The sequence below is a fragment of the Thermobia domestica genome, chromosome 13 (assembly GCF_964235325.1).
Source record: "Thermobia domestica chromosome 13, izTheDome1.hap1.1, whole genome shotgun sequence".
NCBI classification, from domain to species: Eukaryota; Metazoa; Arthropoda; class Insecta; order Zygentoma; family Lepismatidae; genus Thermobia; species Thermobia domestica.
The window spans coordinates 179,118,868-179,137,722 of NC_137466.1; the positions used below are offsets into that span (position 1 = coordinate 179,118,868).

Consider the following 18,855-nt stretch of genomic DNA (forward strand, 5'->3'; position numbering starts at 1 on the left):
GTATTCCCACTGAAGTGTTTTCTTACCGATGTCTTGGATATGCTAAAAGCAGCCAGCGAAAATTGGATGTTTAAATAATTTTCTTGTAAAGTACGTATCAGGGTATAGAGGAATAAGATGAGTTATATGCATTTAATGCTGTATATATATATATATATATATATATATATATATATATATATATATATATAACAAAAGAAACACTGACCAAAGCTTAAAACACTTTTTTTTTTTTTTTTTTTAAATTATAATAACGGTTTCGGATATCTAACATATCCTTCTTCAGACAATATCGAAAATAAATGAAAATACAGACATATATATAGTCGTTGTTGTTTGATCCTGTTGGAGAAAAGCCAAATTTACAGCTGCAGCTTTTGCACGGCCTATTTCTGTTTTCTGATAACATGCACAGCACCCGAGAGACACTCACTTTCCTGTTCAATGTAAATGAAACCAATGCTACTACTTGATCCGTCAGTAATGTATGCCAACCGAAACTACTAACAGGGTACGTCGATCAATTAGTGAATCAGTTAGTTCACACGTTCGAACTTTTAAACACTAATGGATGTTAATTGGGCATTCAAAGTGATTTCCATCATTATACAACTCCTTTCAACTGAAGATACTGTATCGTGCTCCTAGTTAAGATTTCTCCATGTTCTGTAGCGCTATCTTGCTTACAAATACATTGAAAAGAATGAAAACAAAAGTTAAAGAGTCTGGCCATCGCTCAAACTACTAACAAAACATTAATCTAAATGAACAGTAATTTTCTGAGTTAGAGGTTAGCTGGGAGTGAGTTCGGTTACGAACATGGTAACACCTTCTCATTCTGTAGGCTGTTGCGTGTGGTATTTAATAGATACAACATAGTCAAACTTCCTGATTGAGAGGATTCTTTCCCTTAAGAGAAATAAATCGTTCACATACTGTTCACATTAATATAATCAACCGGATATTATCAAACCTTATTTACTCTTATGATAGCAATAAAGTAAGTTTTTATTGTAATATGTATTTTATAATAGTAATATTTTTTGTAGGTTGTAATGGAAGCAGTTCCATTAGTTTTGGATGGTCACACGCAAGATGTTGAGTGCTTGGTGAGTGATGGCACTATAATTGTGAGTTCATGCTTGGCAGGGCAAATTAGAGTGTGGGATGGTGTTACTGGTGAACAGTGTGCCAAGATCGACAGAAAAAGGTAATTTTGTGATGTGAAAACTTTCAGTAAATTTAAACAGAGGTAACATTAATATTTGCATTATATTTATAAATAAATAAATAAATAAAAAAAAAAAAAACTGTAATTGTATACAGAAGGTTGAGTTGAGTATATGAGTCCAAGTTTCAATCCATACTCATACCCAAAGTGTATGTTGCACCTGGAGGGTAAACAGCCACAACCTTGCAGTACTGTTTCACTATTGCAAATATGTGATGTGTGCATCATGGATCCCAAAATGAACAGATTGTAAGAAGAGTATATCGTGACACTTTTCCAGGCTATGTTTTTTTGTCTAAAAATCAAAAACGGTGCCAAAAATATGATTGCATCGCAGGAGCGACTACTATCAAGAACATGATTAAGCGATATAAAATCCAAGAGGCTGCAGCTATAAGTTCACCTTCCAAGTGTTGTGCAGTTCCACCATGCAATGTAGTGACTCATGTGTGTTTCAGGAAGTTACGTGGAATGGCCTTCAGGAAAATTCCTGTACACAACGTGTAATGACCATACGGCCTCATGTGTCCTAATGAACTGTGAACCGCACTCTGCGCGACAAATTAAGTCTTCAGAAGGTACTTAATTGCTTAGAACATTATCTAAGTGAACTTCACCATTGGAAGAGAAAGACTAACTGAACATATATAAACAGTGTCTATCCGATGACAAGTGGAAGTTCGTCGCTACGCGAGATGAAACGTAGGTTTATCTATCCGATTGCCATAAAATTTGGTGCATAACTTATATTTCGTCCGACCAAAATTCCCATTCAGAATCCATCCGCCGTTGTAAGACATTTTTATCAAGAAAATTAATGGTTGTCACGAGATACCGTCTAGTGGAATATTTACTATTAGTATTTGCCTAAAAATGTAAAATCAACTCTCTTTAATATCAGCAACAAATACCACACGTATTTATACAGGAGCTGTATAGAAATGCTGTAAGTGTATAGCCTACGACTTCAGCGTAGGAGACGGGTTCGATTCCCCACGGGAGTTTATGTTGTTCGGATCCCACGTTAAGCTTATATAGCCTTATTACTGAACTCAGATCCAGTGAAAATGCCATAAATCAAGTCTGTTTGTATCAAGATACAGCCTCATCATATCTCATTCTACGCACAGATTTGTGAAACGAATGGAGACAACCACCAATATTATGGCTGTTTCATTTGAAGGCACATCGGTATATCAAAGATGGATTTCTCCAGGTTTTGTTTCCTGAGAAGGGAACTTCCCACGTGTCGTGTCATCATTGTCGGGCGCTTGAAGAAAGCCTGTAAAGCGGAATGGCAGCCGCCTCTGTTTCGTAGAAGCCTTCTGCAAATGGAAGTTGTTGTACAGGGCTATTGTCAAGACACAGGAGATACATTGGGTAGCGCTGTGGATTTTCCTAAAGTAATTTTGAGTTCAATTTTGGACACATATACACGACTCAACTTTCTATAGTCGCTGAGGAAGTGGATACCATCTTATACGATTTCTTTTGACAGTAACTTGGAAGTACAGGTAGCTGTTTGAAGACATATCCATATTGTAAGGAACATCTCTGTCTGTGAGTAACGGTAATTCCCAATAGCCCACTCGCCACTCCACTGCGTGCGATGTTTGTCCGATGCCAATAGATGGCGCTAGCATGCAGGCAGTTTACAGATTTAAACTATTGTGACAGTTTAAAAACTGTAATATTTCAGTTTAATTATTTGAAAGTACAAGGCCGTAACCATGTGTAGATTTCAGCATTGATATTTGTGTCTGTCTAGTAGTAATATATTGTGACAATTTAATTGCAACTTTCAGTTTAATTATTTGCAAATGGCTTTTGGTGATAATGTGCTTTGCTGTTTAGTATTAAGACAAGGGCTGTAACTATATTTAGATTTCAGCATTAGTATTTGAGTAACCGCAGGTTAGTTCGTGGCAAGAAGAAAGATTTAGAACTTTTAATTAATTAATTAATTAAGGATGTTTTTAACCTATATAGTGCAGGGAGCCATGACTTGGGAGGGGGAAGGGATAACTAATTTCTGTAACTTAAAAAGCAAACTATACAAAAATGGCTAACCCTCCCTTTCTTCCCAGCCTATGTTGTGACAATGCTATCAGTGAAAGCATCGAAAATTCGACAGTTGATGATTAGTCGATGAAAATTCGACACACACACACACACACATATATATATATATATATATATATATATATATATATATATATATATATATATATTTGCAATCGTACACAAAAACTCTTGTATTTGCACAAACATAGCCATATTGAAAATCGGATTCTCCCTGGGATTCCTTATATTTTCCCGAAAAGTTCATTTGAAGATAGTCTTTTGCAACTTACAGAGAAAATATTTTATTTGTAATCTAGCTATTATAAATCATTGACGGAAATAATTTTAGTCAGTGGGTGTACGCTTTTGAATAAATATATTATTTTTCCGATTTATCAAAATTTAAAATAAATTAATTTATATTGAAAATTGAATACATTTGATTATTGTAGAAAATCTTCGTATTTTTTTCTTCTGTTATAAATGCAAGGCAAAAATACATATCTACGCAATTCTGTATGTTCTTTTTTCAATAGGTTTCAAACTTTTGGAGTAATTGGTAGTGGAACTTTTGATAGTATACTGAGAATTAATTTCTTTGAACGGAAAAAGAAAAAAAGTGACAGTTTCAGAATAAGTTAGAAAAACAACGCTTAGAAGATGTGTATGCATTGTTACTTTTGATTTTATAAAACAAGAGAATCAATTGAAGGGAACAACAAAATATATTTATGTTATTGGATAGATATAATAAAACGTTAATGTAATTTTCGTCGACGAAATAATACTTTAGTTCTTAATTATGTGTACTTCTTTTAAAAGCTTTACACTCAAATATAAGAGAGTGGCCCCGCGTAGCGTAATCGCTAACGCTCTTGCCTTCGTTCCGAGCGGTCCCGGGTTCGATTCACGATGGTGGCACTCGGTCAAAAAGGTGCAAAAAACTTTTTCAGGCCGGCCATCCTGAATTTTCCTCATTCTCACCAGGCAAATGCTGGGATGATACCTAACTTATAGGTCCCAGGCCGCTTCCTTTCCTTTCCCCGGATAGTGTACTTGCCGAAGGACGTCATCCCTCATACGTGACGGGCTAAATGGCCATTGATGTCGAAAGCCCAGAAATCTAATTTCTAAAACCCTAAATCAAATATAAGAGAATATTTCAGTGGATGAACCTACAATAAAAGTTTTAAGGAGGTAGAGAAATTATTTTTGTTTAGTATAATTTTGCTAGTCGTTTAGAATTGAAAACTTAGATTTTGCTAGCCGGTTTTCCTTTTTCACATTTTAGCATTTCTTGTTCTGTATTAGTATCAGTCTTCTGTTATAGTGGCTTGTATCTGAACAACTTAGATTTCACATGTTGCGTTTTCCTCTATTATCGCCTTAAACTCATATATTTGTACGCACCGACCTGTAGCATAGTTCTGTAATCATTTTTATGGAAGCGACATAGTGTATTGAGGAGGGGATTGTTTTATGGAAAATGATCTTCATTATTTTCTGACGTCCCGATGTTGTTCGGTGTCCATATAAGTAGTAGATCCGCCTTTCATAATACTCTTGCATAAATACGTGAAATAAAACCAATTAATCCTTGTGCTTTACAGGTCTAAAGATAAGTTTTTTTTATTTATATTTTTGGGGGAGGAGAGAGGACTCATTTTTCTCCTATGGATTTATTATTTTACTATTAACACTGATTATTTACTATTTTACTATTAACACAGTTCTGTGTATGAAATAAAAATGAAGATTTATTTATTTCTTGTAAAGGTATTTTGTGTCTCAGACACAACCTATAAACCAGCATGATGATATAGACCCGTTGGAAGAGTTGCTGTCGGATTATGAATCCGGATCACCACCATCACAAGGAGAATTAGCAGACGGCTCAAAGCATCCATTATTAGATACTGAAAATGGAGCAAGAATGCTTTATAATCGGAGTACGAATACCAGGTAAATGCCATTAATATGCTGTGCATCTGCTGTTTGTTTCCATTCATTCATCTTTTTATGCAGATAATTTGTTGGAAGAAATAAATTAATTCGTGTATAAGCTTGTGACAATAATAATATATATATAACCGTGTTGTACTCGATCTCGTAAGAAAATTTGAAAAATAATTCATAGTAAATTTAAGATTGTAAGGGCAAATAGATGCCTAACGTGTTTTCCATTGAAAATAGCTTCTTAGAAACTCCTTACCACTATTTTGTGATACTTCTTAAATTTCAGGGCTCTATGATCGGGGGATTTTAATTTTGATTTTTGTTTTATTCTATTATTATTTTAATCAAAGTGATCCAAATTTTGTTGGACAACTAGTAAAAATTGCAAAGTAGTAATTCCGATTCTGAAAGGGATAAAAATCTTTTAACTATGTGTGTTGAGAGAGGAAGAAGAGTAGAAAAGTAAAAAAGAGTATTCATTGCAGCTCAAAGTTCAGCACCAGCATTCTCATTAAAATTTGTGTAGTACAATAATTAAATATTCAATTATAAGGTCACTTTGGGTGTAATGGTACTTCTCTGATTTTAGTGTATTACATTAAACGCATTGTTAATTACAGAATTGGTGCTGTATATAAATCTATAAATGCTGTCTATTCATTTAAAAGAAAATTATATGTATAATATTCATCACATAGTAGAAGCATAAGTTCCAGTTTCGATGTATGAACAAGACTCATACTTTTCGTTTTCTTCTAAACGTTTTGTGGGTAAGACAGAATATAGTTGTACATTACAGTTGCCGTTCATATTTATCGTATAGTCATAAATTTTCATTGTAAGTAAATGCAGTGAATAGATGTGCGCAGCATATTTTAGCAAACGAAAGAACAACCATAAAAGTAAAGTTATTATTTTACATGCTTGATTGTATAAGCCGTTTACGAATAGAAGAAACATAAACGTAGTAAAGGAAGGAAACAATAGACTTAAGTATCCTATTGATACGAGGTGTGTTCAAAAATATCAAACCTTGTTTTTCCCGCGTAAACCAATGAAGCGCGGGAGACTTCCTTAAGTGTAGATGTAGAGGGGACACACATGCGCAGTCGTGAATTTTGAATTTTTTCCCGCCCGCAGAAAGCATCAGTTGCTGGCAGTCAGCCGAGTGAAGACGGGTAGTGAGCGGTCGTCGATTTTTTTTTTTTTTTTTTTTGTAAAATGACAGAAAAACTTGAGCAGCAATATTACATCAAATTTTGCCAAGAGCTTGGCGATACTCAAACGGAAACCAGTCAATCGGATCGGTACATTCAATTTTGAACGAGAATTTGGGCATGAGGAGAGTGTCCGTGAAATTTGTTTCAGGCTTTCATCGTCAAACTCAACATTTCTGTGTGTCGTCAGGCTCCGTACTCACCCGACATAGCCCCGTGTGACTTTTGGTTATTTCTCAAGCAGAAAATCCCACTAAAAGGGACCCGATTTGAGTCAAGAGAAGACATGCAGAATGCGATGGCACGGTTGCTCATCATTCCAAAAACTGCGTTCCAGAAGTGTTTCCAACAAGGGCGGGAGCGCTGGGGGAAGTGTGCGCATTACCAAGGAGACTCTTTGAAGGGGATTAGTGTTTCGGATTTCTTTTTTGTCGACCATAGGTGCGATATTTTTTGAACACACTTTGTGCAGTAAAAGAAGGAAAGAGTAGATTTAAGTATCCCAAGAGTAATAAGAAAAAAGAACAATAGACTTGAAGGATCCTACGATGTAGTAAGAGAAGGAAACAGTAGACGTACGTATTCTGTGATGTAGAAAGGAAAGGAGACAGTACAGATCTTATCCTAAGATGTAATAAGAGAAGAAAACAGTAGACGTAAGTATCTTAAGATATAGTAAGGGAAGGAAACAATGGACTAAGTATCCAACAAATGTAGTAAGGGAGAGAAGCAGTAGACCAAGTATTCGATAGGCTACCTGCTTTGTGTATCCACATTGAAACTTCCGTTATAGCTACACGAAATTGTAATGTTACCAAAAACTGGGTATGAGGTGTAAGCTTTGAAAGATTTGTTAGGTACAAGCGCTTCTTTTTTAAAGCATTTTATAAAACCTGAGCATCCACATCTCTTGGAAACGATCTGTCTTCTTTTACTTAAATTTAATTAAATGTAAATCTTGTTTGGCGAATCGAGATCTTTATTTCAGCCAAATTATTGAAATTTTCTACCTTTGCTTGCAGAAATATGGCCTTTTACAGAAAAATAAATGATTTTTTTCTTTTATATATTATAATAATAAAGAAGTAGATTATAATTATTGCTCATAATTCTAGGTTTCATATGAGGAAGGGTAGCATTCATTCATATGACACGGATCCTGGTGTAACTATACCAAATGTTGGTCAGCCTCATAGACAGTTCGCGTATTGTCCCAGTGATTCAAGTGCTATGGCATATTACAAGAAAACAGATGACCCAATGTGGAACATGCCAGATTTGCGGCCATATATTAACACGAACTTCACAACATGTAAACTTCCATCAAATGGTGGAAATAGCCGCAGACATGGTTATGATTTCAGTCAATATAAAACTTTGTATGATCAACATCAGAAATCTTTGGAAGAGGACGATAGTCCTGAGTTTGAAGGTGTTGAGTTTGTTGCGGGCTCTGGTGGAGGACTCGATAATTATCCATCTGGTCTAGATGCGCAATATGAGAATGAGCTGGAAAGCCCAGAAAATGGTGATCGTCATTCTCCTCAGTGTTTGAACTGTGCTGTTATCCCTGAGACAGGGAAACAAGAGCCTCGGGGTTGTTTGACTAATCCAGAGAACTCTCCGAATAGTCCCAGTGGTGCTGGTTTTATGTATAGGGAGAAACAGATGGTTGTGCCCCCAGTGTGGTGTATGGATTGTCAAGATAATCTGATAGCTTTAGGTTGTGCAAATGGAAGAATAGAATTTTGGGAAGGAACCACAGGAAGATTTAAGGTAAGTAGAAACCGTTGAATACTAAACATGTTAGTAAAAGTTAATTGCTTCCAAAAATTACTTCCTAAATTAATTAATCTGTTTATTTTTATTTCATTTAAGGGCTATAACAGTCTTTCATGTGAATTTGATGAGCGCGTATGAAGATACATTTATCAGTTTTACTTCTTTCATAGTTATGGGAAAATATATCTCTCTATTAAAATGCTACAATAGCAACAAAAGCTCCTAAGCTCCAACCTATAACTTTGGATTTCAAACCTTTCATTTACGATTATTTGTGATTTCACGTTTAACAGAAACAAATATTTTAAACTATGTGTACTTTAAATAAATTATTTAAGTAGACCTTTTTCATATAAAATTTATATTTTTAAATTATTGTTCAAAGCCTTTGTATTTTAATAAGCCTTTTCTAAAATCAATGCAAACGAATTATGCTGCCATCTTTGGAGTTCTTTTAAACTATATGTTTATGGCCAATCCTTAAGGCAATGAGATCTCGGAAACTACAGGCTCTAGAAAGATGACGTTTTCACTGATCGATTGCAAATTTTGTGTAGATTGTCCAGTTCTAATTGAATATTTAAAAAAACATGGCCATTATTACAATATTACATTTTTACGGATACACTGGAAGTGTTGAAATTAAAAAAGAAAAATCTAAAGCATCGTATTCTACACATTATACATTCCAACACCACACAATTGTATACACTGAGTTGCATACCTCTCAGGCGTTTGTTTCGTGGCCAAATTATATTGAAAAACGAAGGATAACCATTTCTCCACTCTAACAGTAAGTTGAATCTTTATTGTTGGGAGTGTTTTGCCCAATGAACATCATATATCACTGACATTATAATTAATTGTGTGTGTAATGTATTTGCTTATTACATCTGCATGCAAGAAGAAAGAAAACACTGATCATATATGAATTAATAACTCCAACCGGAAGTAGGTTCAAATTTTGCAAACGGTGCGAGATATTGAAAAAGTAATCGACAAAATCTCCCGTTAATGGTATCTTTTACCAATTTTTATCAAGACGTCTTTCATTTGTGTCTGTAAAGGGACATGTACAGATGTGAGGAATAACAAGGAGATTCATGCTCATATGAGAATGATGCGCTGTGTAGAGAGCGCAGGTTCAGCTAGTCTGCATATTAAAATGCTAGGTTTATATGTTTGTCTCCAGTCCTTTCGACAATGAGATCTTGAAAACCGCAAGTGCTAGAAACGTGCCGTTTTCTCTGGTAGATTCTAAATTTTGTGTTGATTGTCCAGTTCTAATTGAATATTTAAAAAACGTGGCCGTTATTTCTTTATTGCAGTTTTTACTGGTACACTGGAAGTGTTTAAATTTTTAAATAGTAAATCATATCCTGTGAGTTATGCATTCCAACACAACATAGTTGTATACAGGGGCTGTATACCTCAGTTTGTTTCATGGCCAAATGATAATGAAAAACGAAGGATAACCATTTGAAGTTAGAGGTTGGAGCTCAGGCGCTTTTATTGCTATTGTAACATTTTAATAGATAGATGTGAATGATACGCTGACTAGAGATCGCAGGTTCAGCTAGTATTTTAATAATCACGTAGCAACAAAGTAACCACAAAGTATCATCAATGTATCTTTCAGTATTTTCCTCAAGATTCTGCAAAAAGGAGATTAATTGATAAAATTCTCATTTTAGGGTTAATGATAATAATAATCGTCACCACTTTTAACTAAAAAACATTTATCCTTTCTTTCACGTAAGAAGTGAATTCTATCTATCCTTGAAACAACGGATTATTTGGCAACAAAAGAGGTAAAGGTCCTGCGCTCCTTAAAGGGACAGGGTCAGTCCTAACGCTTAACTGAAAGTTTTATTATACGTTATCTGGTTTGCTAATTTTTATCCATTTCTAATTGTAATCTAACCTTTATGTTTTCCCGTAGGTGTTGAAGAATAAGATCTTTGGTATAAGCAGAAAATGGTCGTAACGTGTCTTGCACACGAAACTAACTAGTGCCTCATTATTACTTATTCAATCCTTGTTCATGAATGTAATAAAACTTCGTGCAAGTCCTGTCTGGTAAATGTACAATCTGATAGGGAGACGTGGAACAATCTTCCCCGCTACCCGACTAATTGGTGTTATTTCTGCTTCTAAAAATTATGATAAAAAGAAAATTGTCTATATAGATAGTTCTTAATTATACTTGTCTGTATTATGTTAGTTGCAGAAACAATAAATATATAATAGTTTCCTTAAATGTGGTGTCATTTTTCAAAGTATATATACAATATATGTTTTAGGAAAGAATTTATTTACGTGTAATAATTAAAGGGAAAATATCCGAGACGCGTGTAATAAGGTATTGTAATTACTATGTTGTATACAACCTCATACGTCCTTTTAATAGCTTTAATCTGGTATTTTCTCAGATATTTTGCTGTTGCATTCTTGCATTCATCATTGTTTGCTTTGGAAAACAATGTGTAACCAGTGGTGCTATTCAGCCGGTTCGGACCTGTTCGCTAGAACCGGTTGTTAAAATATTTCGAGTTCGCAGAACCGTTTGTTATACACAGACATAAACACACACACGCAGCTGGAAAGGAGAGCTGGTTGAATACAAATTTTTCACAGCCAAATACAATTTACCTACTTAAAAAAACCTTGCTTTGCTTTGCACATACCAGAAGATTAATTGCGGGGTGGGGAACAGTAAATTTTATATTAAGTGTCTTTGTTTTAAGAAAGTTTTATAGCTATAGAGTTAAACATATGTTCTCTCAGAACAAGATATGGGTGTGTTGTGTTTAGTTTGAAAGTATAAGCGTTTATTGCGTGTATTCTTTAATCTCAAATACTCAGATATCAAGAATGGAAACTGAGGTTACATGTGTGAAATGATGAGCGTTTTTATATTTGAAGCACATACATATCAGTATCATCAATTGTCGATCCATTGCTGGATGAAGGTCTTTCTAATACTTTTTAACAACCGTATATCTTGGACAATTCGTTTCCAATATATCTATCTATGTACCTATCCATCTACTATCTCTCTCTCTCTCTCTCTCTCTCACACACACACACACACATACACACACACACACACACACACACATATATATATATATATATATATATATAAATATATAAATAAAGAGAGAGAGAGAGACGGTTGTTAAAAATTTAGAATAGCACCACTGGGTGTAACCATCGAAGATTTCATTAAAGATTTTACTTAAGTTATTATTTTTGTACATTTACGTTAACAACGTCCATATGTAGCTAATAGGGCCAGTTTACAGTGGTTTCGACGATCAACAACATTAATGAAGTAGAGGAAAGTCGGCCAGGATTTATATTTGCATGTATCATCCCGACATTCGTCTGGTAGAATAGATAGTCCTGGAAATACTCATAATGACCAGTTGCTGATTTGGACTCGGAACTTTCGATTGCGAAACAATTAACTAACTAGTAGCCTAGATTTTCTCGGTGTAGGCTAGATTAGTATCAAGAAGGATTTTGTATGAAAATTATTGTGTTCCTACCTATTCAGAGAAAAAGGAGGATATTTGCAGTTTTTTTTATTTTTTTTAATAAAAATAAACTAAACTAATGTCCCTCCTTAAAAAAAAGGTCTAAAACAGTAATATTTTTGTTGTCCATTGTTAGTTTTACTTATATCATCATGACTTTATAGTTTTAAGGTTAAATTAAAGAAGTGATTAACAAGTTTAGATGCATTAAATAAGTTTATTATTATTATTATTATTATTATTATTATTATTATTATTATTATTATTATTATTATTATTATTATTATTATTATTATTATTATTAACAACAACAATGACAATAACAATAACAATAAACATTATTTTCTTTTCAGTGTTTGTTTGAAGACAGTAGTGGCGTAGGCATTACTAGTATAAAAATCATTGGTAATCGCGTTGTGGCGGCTAAACTTAGTGGTTGCATAGATTTTCTTGAGATGGAAAGTTACAGAAGAGGAAAACAAATAGACTGGGGATTTACCTCATACAAAAGGAGTAAGTATCTTTCTGCTTAAATATATGAAATGAAATCTTTGAGGTTTACGTTCACGGTTATGCCAGGTAGGCTAAAGGAGACGGTGAGGATGAGAAATGAATGAAATGGTGGAATAAAAGTCGGAGGAAACGGGAAAACACTGAGGGAACCCACGCACACGGTGTTTGTTCACCACAAAATTCACTTGGGGTGAGCTGGGATCGAACCAGGAACCCCATGCACTAGAGGTTCTTAAATATATGGTCACGTTCAAAAGTGAATGCATACTTTTGGAAAATAAAAAATGTTGCTTTCCGACGTACATTCTGGCTGAATAGAAACGATTTCAGAAGTATTAAACAAATTAAAAAAAAAATGATATATGTAGGAAAATCAAGCCGAATGGGCAAAGATAACAATTGTCGTATAAGCAATCGAGTTATGGCAGTATAGAATTTTCATAGAAGTAGTAAACAAAACTGATTGCCAACGATGTTATTGATTTTTGTTTAGTTCTATTATATGGAACAACCTCACACATACTTAATGTTTTGTGGGTTGTAGTTATTCCTTCAAATATAGATGATACATGACATTCTACAATTATAATAAAAGAACCGTTGCAAAATGAACGGTCACTGAGTCAGAATTCACATGTGTTCATATAGATAAGTACACTGGCGTATCGAAGGGCGCCGGTAGGGGTGGTAACTCCTTTCTTTGGGTTCTTCATATACTATTGAAATGGGAAAGATTTCAGTTTTCTTAAATCTTGCAACTGTGACAATCTTTGTGTGTGAAGGAGTGTTAAGTTGTACATAGGATGGTACATCACTTCCAAATGCTCTGAATGTGTGAAGGGTAGAGTACTACCCAGAAAGGACACGAAGACGAACGGATTTTTTTGAAAATTGAAAATAAATATAATATTATTGCATTTGTTTTACTGATTTTACTGTTCATATAATCATGCAAAACTAACCGAAGCTGGAAGAAAATATATAAACTGTTGCTTGCAGCACCGCACCATAATTGCATTGGATGGGAGTATATTCCCAAGGTTTCCCAGAGGAAGATATTTCGGATACTGCGTCTTAAGACTTTTAAGTGGTTGGGGTACTAAAGTACACAAATACTTCATTATTTTTATGTGCAAGGGGAAAAAAAACAAACTAACACATGCCAGTGATATGGACAAATAATGGGGAAGGTGAATCTCGGGATCTTGTATTTGAAGTCTGAAGAAGGAGAGAGTGCATATTTATGTAAAGAGAAAATTATCAGAGAAGAAAGTGAAATGCATACTCTACGAAACATAATAGGATAATTGTTGGGAGAGTGGATAGATGTGTTCATTGCAATATTACTTACCACATCATTGCAATGTAAAATTGTTAAAAGAAAAAGAAGGATATATAATATTCTTGTTTATATTGTAGTTTTTGAAGATTCTACATAGTTATAAAATGTGTTGGTTTTTATATCTGTATTTTATATATATATATTATAATTTATATCAGTATATGTGAGAATACAAAATGCTATTAAATTACATGTCCAATGGTATATTTTGATAAAGAATTGTTTCCAGTATGGATATGTAACTGATTTATATACGAGAATGTGTATGTGTAGTTATACCTACCTAGTAAGCCTAACGATATATGCAAAGTTCTTGTTGAATTATCTACTGTAGCACGTATAAGAAATTTTGTACATATAACAGTAATATTAATGTACTTGTAATATATACCTTCCCATCGAACATTTCTGATTACGCCTATGGATAAGTACAGTAGATCATGTTTTGACATAGATACTTACTCTACGTATTGTCTATATAAGCGTTTCCCAACCTTTTTCAACTTGTGGCACACTACGGGTGTAACTTGAATTCTCGCGGCGCACTCATGTATATTATTATTAGTAGTAGTAGTACTAGTAAATAGAAAATACCGTCGTAATTTTTTTCTGTGATAACTGACCTCCTCCTCAGAGAGAAAAAAGCTCGACCCCCATCGTAAATCATCATACTTATTTTTCATTCTAATTCAAAAATAGAAAACAATTCCAATGAAATATAGGACTCAGGCTTTTAAAAATACACTTTCTTTTTAAAGATTGTATCCAACCTTTCACTAAGGAAGATCACTAAATAACAAACGAACAAACAAATCTCTTGTACTTTTAAAACAGATGGAGGTAATTTGTATGAGTGTTTGCTTTGTCGAAAGGGTAGAATGAGATTTTAAAATTTCAAGTTACGAAATAACCTGTAATAATAAAGAAGCAATAATGGTCATAACAATGATAATAAATACTTTTTTTGAACATTAAAAATGTACAGACAAGTAACACAGTGTGAAACTTATAATTTATTAACACGGTTAATATACGCCACAATTTTTAAATATTAATAAAATTATGTTTTCGAAATACAATCTGTGTAGTAGTAATGTATGTATATACAATAATATATTACAATTACAGTATTTTTTTTTCCATTGTAGAGGTTCATAGTAATGTGAAATACAAATACACATTTTTCCTGTCTTGGGTTGCTATATAATTAATAATTTTGTTTTCATTTCCTCACGGCACACCAGCGCGTAAAAAAATATAGTTTTATTAAAAGTTTGACTGGAAAACCCGAAAAAGTCATGGAATTTTGAAATCCCAAAAGAGTGGGCACCCTGTCTGTAAGTAGAAAATGTTCAGTGAGATTTCCTGAAAACACATTCCTAAACTCTCAATTTATAGATGATTTGTTGCTCGTTTAAGCGCATGCTGAAACCGGTCAAAATATTCCTATTTGAAGTGGCACAGAAAACTTAGAGTATTAGTTTCGTATTAGTCAGGGTACACTTACGTATGGTAAAATAACATATGTGGAAAATAAATTAATATATCATATTCTACTCTTTGCATACCCTCAAACAATGTCTGTAAGGAAGATATTCGTTAAGATGACAGCAAATAATGGTATATTTTTAATCTGATTTACAGTTTCATCGCCTGATTCGTATACGCACAAATTTGACTAGGTGTAAGACATGTTTATACTAAATATGCTTGTGTTCATATGATTTATTTCAAGTAAGCTAGTGAATGCTGTGAGTAATGTTTATCTTTGGGTCAATGTTAGTTATATTAAATATGTTTGTTTCTAGCACATGTTAGGACAGGGAGCACCGGATCATTGGATCTGGAATCTTCTACGCCGTGGGATGAAGATATGCGTTGTATAAGGTTAAACACAACGAAAGCGCATCAGCAACCAATCACAGTGCTCGATACGGAAGGAGGCAGAGTTTTAACTGGTAGTCAGGACCATACTCTAAAAGTAAGTGGTAGCACTACTAATGGTGTTGAGTTTGTACATCATGTTTGCTGACTTACATTAGAATTATTTTTCTCATTTCTTTCAAATGAACTGGAATTTTAATTGTGTGATTGGACTGATTTCTTCTTTGTCTGATTAAATGTTCTTTGCTTTTTCAGGATGATTTTGCGTTATAAAGAAATGATTATTAAATATTAAAATTATATTTTATAAAATTTAATTTTCTTTTAATAAGGAACATTTGAATAGATTTGAAAAAGTCAGTAAAATCAAACCATTAAAATTTTAGTTCATTTCAAAGAATAGAGTAAAATACTTTCCTATTTAAATAAATAGGCTGTAAACTAAAGATAGTTTAGACATTCAACACCTTTAATAATAGCAAGTAAAATGAAAATAGTGTATTGTACAGTGGAATCCCTTGTCAGAACTTTAATTGTCCAGTATTTGTTGTAATAATCCCACGTATTAAAATTTTTGAGTTACAAGTTAATTTCCTTTTTAGAACAAAAGAAAGTCATTTATTGTATAGGGAAAACTCTCTTAACGGACGCCTGTCAATAGCGGATACGGACAGATATTCTTTCCCTGGCAAAAATATGTGTTATTATGAGAGAGAGGATCCTTCCTTTTATAGACACGGATAATCTTCTTCTATTCACAATGTATTAGTAACCTCTTCATAATGAACATAAATTAATTATTCCTAACTCATATGCATTTAGCACAAAAAATATTTTGTGCAGTTCGAAAATAAATCCTCAGTTGATCCTTTCACTAATCCATGAGCAACAAGCAAATTTCGATCAGAAAGTAGTGTCCGCAGATAAGTACTGTAGACTTTTCCCCAAGAAATTCATAAACCATCCTAATTGATTAGCTCTGTTTACTTTTTCACTGATTAATAATAATGTTCATATTCTTGATCAGTACGGTCAGAAGTGAATTAAGAGACTTCTATACAGAAATGATTTGTACTTGAGAAATAAATTATTACAGAAGCAATTTTCCAGTGCACGCTCATATACATACATCCTCCAGCGATACTTTGGTTTCTTACAGAGGGTGTCCCCATCATTCCCCCAGTAATTTGAACACAGTACAATATTTCGATAGTAGGTTGTGTTTACATTTATAACTAATGCATTTACTGTATATTGCATATAATTATCACATGAGCTGTGAGTAAATTGGTTTAACGTCCCTTTAACGTAAACCTCTCGTTTGTAGTGTGAGAGGTTTCACTGTATTTACTTATTGACTAAGTTCTAGATACTATTCTGAAAATATTTTACACTGTAAACAATAAAACTATGAAGGAAATTGGGAAAGAAGTCAACCAAGGCCTATATATTAGGTTTTTCCAACATTCGCCAGATAGTACAAGAAGAACCCTGAAAAAATCTTAATCAAGATGACCAGCTGCAGAACTGAGAACTTTTCCCATAGCGAAGTAAGAACCCTTCATCTCTGCACATTTCTTTAAAGCTCAATATAAATATGTAAATAATTTTCAAACAAAAATAACAATCGAAATATGTGTCTATTTGTTGTCGAACAAGTAGAAAAGAACGCATTTTTAAAAAGAGATTTGCTAGCACATAAGGAAATTAATCGTATTATGAGTGCCATAACATATGATCTCTGTTGTAAGAGAATGCCATCCAATAGTTATAATTGTATAGTGTAACGTTCATTAAATAGGATGGATATACTTAGTATTCTTGTTGTCTTTTCAGGTATTTAGGTTAGAAGATCAACTTCCATTGTATACTTTACATGGTCATTGTGGCCCAATTACGTCCCTCTTTATTGATAAGATCTCACCAATGATGTCAGGCAGTGGTAGTCAAGATGGTATGCTTTGTGTTTGGGATCTGTTAACAGGTAAGATTAATAAAATAACTTGTAGATGCACTAGAATGCATACTTAACGTAGAAAAGAAACTTACTTTGCATCTGGTGCTTTTATACTTCTGTTAAAACTTAATCTTCAATATTTCAGTTCACCTTGATCGTGAACACTCCTACCGCAAACTAGAAGAAATCAGTGAGATATTACATAGTTGTTTTGAAAGCACTAAAAAATATTTAACACTTAACAGTTTATTCCCTTAGAATGGTTGTCTCCGTCTGTCCATCTATGCACAAAATTTATTTTAGTTACGAAAATGATATTCATGTCTTTCCTTTACAGGATTTGTCACAGATTTTTTACATAGTGTGACAACGTAACGGAAAGACATGAATATAATTTGCATAACTATATTAAATTTTGTACACAGACGGAGATGAATTATTCTAAGGGAATAGTACATACAATGAAATAAGTAGTCAGAAGTGAAAATATCAAGACAAATCTTCACATGAAAATACATTTTAATACTTAGAAATGAACGGACGTAGTTCGAACTGTTAAGTGTTAAATATTTGTGATGCTTTCTAAGAAATTACATAATGTCTCCGTGATTTCTTTCAGTTTGCGGTAAGAGTGTTCACGATCATAGCGAGCTGAAATATTAAAGATTAAGTTTTAACGGGGATACAAAAGCGCCGGATGCAAAATGAGGTTCTTTTCTAAGGTAAGACTAATGTTGACAACGTAGTTGACAAGATTTATATTAATTATTAAACTTTTAAGTAGTTCATAGTTTGCTTCATGTGATGTGGATTTCTGTTAGAAACTCGTTTGTGATGCTGCAAACAAGTTCCACGTCACAATGTTTGTAAGTCGTGTCTTTTGTGCTTTCAGCCGTAACAAGTGATAACCGATTGTGGTATGCAATTTTTTGGAATATCCACATTAAACAAAATACTAAACTTGTAGCGTTGCTGCCTACGAAAGGCTATTGCTGACCAGAAAGCTTTCAGTTAATTGATGGGTTAGCTCCATAGCTCCTTTCATTGTAATTTCGAGCTATGCAGACCAGAGTTTCGTACTTCTTAATTCAAACAACTTCCCGACTACTTTGCAATGTTGGATTAGTTCCGAAACTCACCTGGAATTCAACCCAAGACCATATACCAAAGACATATAGTCTAAACTTTTAAGCGCATAGAAAACGTACAAACAAGGTTATTAAGTACCTTATTCGTCCCAGAATGAGGGACATGAGAATGTGGAGAACGTTAAAAAGAGATAATAAGGGAGAAAAGAGGAAAAGGAATTCCAATCGGCATCAGGGCTTTTTGAAAAGAAAGAAAAACATGAACTACTTCATCTGTAA

At 33.7% G+C, this 18,855-nt stretch overlaps 1 protein-coding gene across 1 annotated transcript in view; it reads left to right on the forward strand.

The window, feature by feature from the left end:
• Nucleotides 1-18,855, forward strand: part of SCAP (SREBP cleavage activating protein) — a 441,101-nt gene that overhangs the window by 415,042 nt on the left and 7,204 nt on the right. The window contains exons 10-15 of the mRNA XM_081736987.1: nt 1,050-1,210; nt 5,072-5,257; nt 7,584-8,244; nt 12,146-12,305; nt 15,456-15,628; nt 17,368-17,515. Coding sequence (XP_081593113.1) covers nt 1,050-1,210; nt 5,072-5,257; nt 7,584-8,244; nt 12,146-12,305; nt 15,456-15,628; nt 17,368-17,515 — 1,489 coding nt within the window. The remainder of the gene's footprint in view (nt 1-1,049; nt 1,211-5,071; nt 5,258-7,583; nt 8,245-12,145; nt 12,306-15,455; nt 15,629-17,367; nt 17,516-18,855) is intronic.